General features: G+C 54.7%; 1 protein-coding gene across 1 annotated transcript; it reads left to right on the forward strand.

The window, feature by feature from the left end:
• Positions 1–1,589: 1,589 nt before the first annotated feature.
• On the forward strand, positions 1,590–3,499 carry LOC103584105 (aryl hydrocarbon receptor repressor-like; the record flags this gene model as incomplete). The annotated part of the gene is made up of 2 exons (XM_008565223.1): positions 1,590–1,731; positions 2,440–3,499. Coding segments are annotated over 2 exons (1,202 nt in total), but the record flags the coding sequence as incomplete, so codon positions are not given.
• Between the last annotated feature and the right edge of the window lie 2,314 nt (positions 3,500–5,813).

The following is a 5,813-nucleotide window of genomic DNA, read 5'->3' on the forward strand; positions in this document are numbered from 1 at the left end:
CGCTCCTCCTGCGGTGCAGACGCGTAGGCCCGGCTGTGAGGTTCGTGAGGGCGTGTGAAGCAGGCGCACAATGACGGTTCGATAAACAGATACCGTATTGTACAGAATATTATTAAAACCCAGAAAGGGGAAGGGAAATGGCCAAGCTGAGAATATTGACTCCCACCCATCGGGGTGTTTGGAATTCACACCCCCAGCTGTGAACTGGATTCAGAAACCGACTTTCAGTACGTACATCATGGTACGTTCGTTCTGAGCTCAAAGATGATGCCAGGTGCACACCCCAAAACGGGGGGCCACGAAGGTGCTGCTCTGGGCCACGCGTCGTGGTTACCCCCGGGACAGCCACTCAGTCGTCCACAGCTTCTCCTGCTAGGGGTTTGGTGATGTGCTGTTGCTCCTCATTACTCCCAGAACCCATCTCGTGAATTCGCCTACTCACTAAAGTTTTTTGGTAACCCCGAAATGAATAGTTGCTGTGCTTTTGCAGCCATTCAAGGACATGCACAGAAGGGCGGTGGAAAATTTGACTCTCCCGATGTGCACATTCCCGGCTGAAGTTGAGCAAGGAGAAGCCAGCTCTCTCCCCTTGGTCCTCTCACCTCAGCTCTCCTTCAGAGACAGCCAAAGGACAGGAGGGGCGGGGCAGGGCAGGGCTCTGGCTCAGGGGACAGTGGGACAGGGTCCGAACCCAACTCTGGCACCTGCTTGTGGAGCAACACCAGGCAAGTCAGTTAGTATTTTTCTCTTGAAAAATAAAGCAAGTAAAATCTGCCAGGATGAGTTAGGATTTAAGATGATAATCTATGTGATCTCTGTTTTTCTACAGAGACGTGTAGGTATATATGTAAACACGCACATTTCCCGTGGGAGCAATGGTTCAGTATTCATTAACTCAGTGTTCATGGTGACTTTACAGAACATAACTACCTCGAATCACAAGAATCGCCTGTATTTTCATTCTGGCCTTCCAAGGGGGGAAAAAATGCAAGCTCTAGAAGTCATTCTATGTGTACATCTCTGTGTACGTTTCTGAAGCAAATGTATTGGCTGGAAAAGTGACATGGTTCAGAATTTTCAGCAAATCTACAATGTGAAAAGACTTCACGAGCTATAGAGACCTAAAGGAATAAGAGTTACTGTTTCTGTCTCTACCTCTCAGGCATGACAGCGGCACCTGTCATTGTTAGTTTCTGTCATCTACACGTGTTTAACCTACATGTTATTTTACTGTTATCTGTTCTTCACAGAGCAAAAGCTACCACAAGTCTGTGTGAATCTGAATTGCACGGAAAACCCAATTACTTAGCAGGTACTTTTTAAAATTCTCTGTCTCATCTTTTCCAAATGGGTAAAATGTGTTTCTTCCATTGGAGCGCTCTCCCTGCCCCACAGAAACCCTGCGGAATATGCCACTTTGGGGGGCATCAGTGGCTGTCCCTCTGGGGCAATGGCCTGTCCCTGTGGGCTCTGGGCTGTGTGTTTCTGAGGAACTGGATGAGTCACGTTGCACTGAGGACGAGACTGCTCTTGGTGCAGGAGCTCTGCGGCTCATGCAGTGTTGCCTTACCCTCCCTGAACCCTAACAGGAAAGAGCGGCGGAGGGAACGGCATCTCAGTATATGGGGCGCAAACGGACACTGGACGCTGGCCCCGGGGTCCAGCCAGGGCCCCGTGCCTGTGCTTCAGGGGTGGCCCCAAACTCGTCCTCGACCCCGAGGGGGCTGCAGGGTAAGTGGTGCCAGCTGCCCCTCGCCAGCCCGGCCCCTTGCTAAGTCACTGTGGAGGCCAAAGTAAAGTCAGGGGCTGTCCAGCAGAAAGAAGAGTTGGATGTGGCCTTGATCTGCTAAACCTCACTCTGATGTGGCGTGCAGAGGCACACGGGACACACCCCAGCAGCTTTCCGCCTGGAAGTCATTGCACCTCCTGGGACTGGCAGGAGTACCCAGAGAGAGTCGGGGGTGGAGGACCCCCCATGGGCCCTGCCTCCATCTGTCACCTGGACCCCGGTCACTGTCTCCATTCCCTCCTCTTGCCCCTCCCCAGCCCCAGGGCCTCTCTGCAGAAACTGCTGGGGACGTCCTCTGCTTTCCAGTTGGGCAGGACCATTTGCACTGAGGACCCCCCCAGCATCAGTAGTGACCAGTGTGGTGATGTTGGATGTGTGGTGCATGCCTCACAGAGACACCTCCCTGCTGGCAGGGTGGGCAGCCCATGCTGCTTCCTGCACCCCCACCCCAGGACCCCTGATCCCTGTCCAGGCACAGGCAGGGAGGATGCTGGTAGGCTGGAAAGTGAGGTGTGGGGGCCTGGCACCTAGCAGCCCGGGCAAATTTAGCCAGTGGCCACCCTATTTAGCACCCTCTCTTAGAGACTGCCACCCAAGGGGGTGGACCCGTCGCCTCCTGCTGCTCTGTCTAAAAGGCCTTCTTTCTGCAGGGACCAGGAAGAAGAGGAGCAGGAGAGGCCCCTGAGCTGCTCCTCTGGAGTGAGGGGCTGGAGGGAGACGCACATGTACAATTGCCGCTTTGAGACACTGGGACCGACAAGGTATCTGAGCTGGACGGCAGAGAAGTGCTGTCAGGATGGCAGTGTCACACGGAAGCTGCAGCCCAGTAAGTGCAACCTGTTCTCCATGTGTGCCACACCCCGGGGCTCCTGCACACCCTACCCAGGTGTCCAGGGCACTTTCAATGCCAGCAGCATCACTGTGTTCAGAAATTCACCCCTGTCCCACCCACCAGGCCAGCCCCCCAGCGTCTACTCCAGCCGGACGAGCAGGCCCACGAGGGATGGTGCTCAGGGCCAGGTGCACCCTCCTGCTTGCCACTTCCCCCAGGGGAGCCTGGAGAACCGGCTGCCTGAACCTGGAGCTCAGTGTTTCACAGCGGGGGTCTATTCCACCGAGGATGCGAAACTGAGAAGCCTGCAGACGCCTCTGGGAGCCCCGTGCAATCCAATGCTGCCACTAGATGTGCCTATCAAAATGGAAAATGACTCTGGGTCCGAGGACACAGCAGATGGCTACAGCAGTAGCCAGGTGTGGCTGGGGGCCAGTGATGTGGCCAGGAAGCATCTGGTTGCTTTCCCTAGCAGGATGCACCTGAAAACAGAGCCAGATTCCAGATGCCAGCTCTACATGCCACAACTTGGGCACAGCGTGCTAGGGGCTCCCCCGCATGGCAGGGCCACTGCTGGGCCTAGCAGGGAGCTGGCCCCATTCTACCCCACACAGTGCACCTGCCTGGAGTGCATGCATGGGCTTCCTGAGCCAGAACCTCCCCACCACCTCTGCACGCAGGGCTGTGGCGAGCACCAGCCTTCCACTCTGGGCTGTGACTGCAGAGCTCCCGGGGCCACCCCCATGGTCAAGCAAGAGCCCCTGGACTCGCCCCCGTGGGCCACCCACAGCCAGAGGGGGGTGCCTGGGATGTTCCGTAAAAGTGCTTTGGGGACTTTGATCCCACCAAAAGCCCCTGAGTGTGCCTTCCTGCTGTAGCGCTGCCACTTCCCTGAAAGCTGGCATCCGTCCATGCTCAGGTCCCACCCTTGGCTGGGCTGCCACTGCACCTGGATGGTGGGTGCATTATCGGAGCCTTCTTTAAGTGCACTCTGTGGAGTTGCACAGTCGCAGTCCTCCATGCTGTGTGTGTGGGACATGCTGCAGTGTTTCCTGAATTTTATAAGATATCATGGAAGTTCTTATTTGCAAATTGGCCTTATGTTTATTCCAGTATCACAGTATTTCTTTTTGAGGAGTTAAAAGTTTTAAGAAAGTGGCTGACAGTGGGATGGATCAGCACTCTGGGTGGTATTCCCTGTTCCAAGGGGCAGCATGCTCCCAGCCAACTTGCCATCAAGTCCACAGTCAGTGAATATGTTCAGTGTTCCAGCTCAGCCCTCGCAAGCCTGCTTCCCAGTTTCCTGCCTGTGCTGTGCAGGCAGGGCCGACGCCTCTGTGGAGTGGACCTCAGACAGTGCACACAGTAAATTAGAAATACAGCGTAACTCACTGAGTGCAAAGTGACTGTGATCCCACTCATGCGAGGAATCTGGAAAGTTCCAGGAAGAAGAGGTTGTCAGTGCTGAGCCCTGCGCTTTATCGCCATATGCAGTAGGTGCTGTGTGGCTCCATGGTGGAGTTTGAGGCCATATCTGGAGTGGAAATTGATAGGATAATGTCCTGTTCCTCCTGAAATCTTTCTGGCATTTTCAGTGGACCTCTGAAGATGGTTCGTGCTGATCTGTCTTTTGGTACATGATGTCACGTAGAGTTCACAGAGCATAGGTTTGGAAGTACAGAGAGATACAAAATGTGGAGAAAGGAAAGGAGTTGGAGTTGTCTGGGAGGCCATCTTACTTGCTGATTTTCTATAGCTTTTAAAAATGAGGATTCCAATCACCATCCCGGGAGGAATTATTAGAGACGAGACAGACATATAGACAGACATTTAAAAAAAAAAAATTGTAAAGGTAATATATTCTGATTGTAAGAAACTTAGATACAAAAGCATAAGCCAGAAAGTGAAGGTCACCACAGTCTACCACCCAACATAACCTAGAGCTGATGGCACAGTTCAGACTTTCAGGTGAGGCTCAGGCCAAAGAACCCTGACGGTTAGAGCAGGGTAGTTCCAGACATAACATAAGGGTATAAAAATCACAACAAGCTGGAGGAAGCTAAAGCTCCGGGGTCCCACTGCAGCTGGGCCCACCTGTGTAGGCCAGACAGACCCTTTCTCGGGGACAAGAGTGTCTGCCCTCCACGGTCACCTCCACCCTCTCAGTGCAGGCATCTTCTCACTGTTATCTGTGACCTTGGGATGTCCATGTTCAGACTTGGATTTATGCTGAAGCCATCTGACAAACACATATTCACGTTGTCAAAACCAGGGTTCAGTGGGCAGGACTTAGGTGTACCTGGCTGCCTGTGCTCCTCAGCTGCTTGGCTCTCAGAGAATTCTCCCTTGTGGGGCAGGGATGGGGCTGGAGGTCTCCCAGAACTGAAAGAGAAGACTACCACCCAAGCCAAGGGGTGAGAGTGGTCAGATGTGGCCTCCTGTGATTCTGGGGTCTTCCATGGCCTCTCCATCTCTACTTGGCCCATGAGGGCTTTGAAAGGTGACCTGGGTACTGTGCTCCCACGGGTGAGAGACAGGCTCACAGCCCCCACTTCTACTGCCAGTCTATCCCTCACCTGGTGCCTAAAGTTATGATGGCTGTGAGGACCAGCTGCCGATGAGGACCAACCACCCGAGGACCAGCCAGTTGTGTAGACCAGCCACCTGTGAGGACCAGCCACTGATGAGGACCAGACACCCAAGGACTAATCACCTGAGGACCAGCTACTTGTGAGGACCAGCCACCCAATGACCAGCCACCTGAGGACCAGCCACCCATGAGGACCAGCCACCCAGGAGGACCAGCCACCCAGTGAGGAACAGCCACCCAAGGACCAGCCACCTGAAGACCAGCCACCCATGAGGACCAGCCACCCAGTGAGGAACAGCCACCCAAGGACCAGCCACCTGAAGACCAGCCACCTGAGGACCAGCCACCCATGAGGACCAGCCACCCAGTGAGGAACAGCCACCCAAGGACCAGCCACCTGAAGACCAGCCACCTGAGGACCAGCCACCCATGAGGACCAGCCACCCAGTGAGGAACAGCCACCCAAGGACCAGCCACCTGAAGACCAGCCACCCATGAGGACCAGCCACCCAATGAGGACCAGCCACCCGAGGACCAGCCACTTGTGAGGACCAGCCACCCAAGGACCAGCTACCTGAAGACCAGCCACCCACTTCCCACTG

This window comes from Galeopterus variegatus, unplaced genomic scaffold (assembly GCF_000696425.1).
Source record: "Galeopterus variegatus unplaced genomic scaffold, G_variegatus-3.0.2 Scaffold44322, whole genome shotgun sequence".
NCBI lineage: Eukaryota > Metazoa > Chordata > Mammalia > Dermoptera > Cynocephalidae > Galeopterus > Galeopterus variegatus.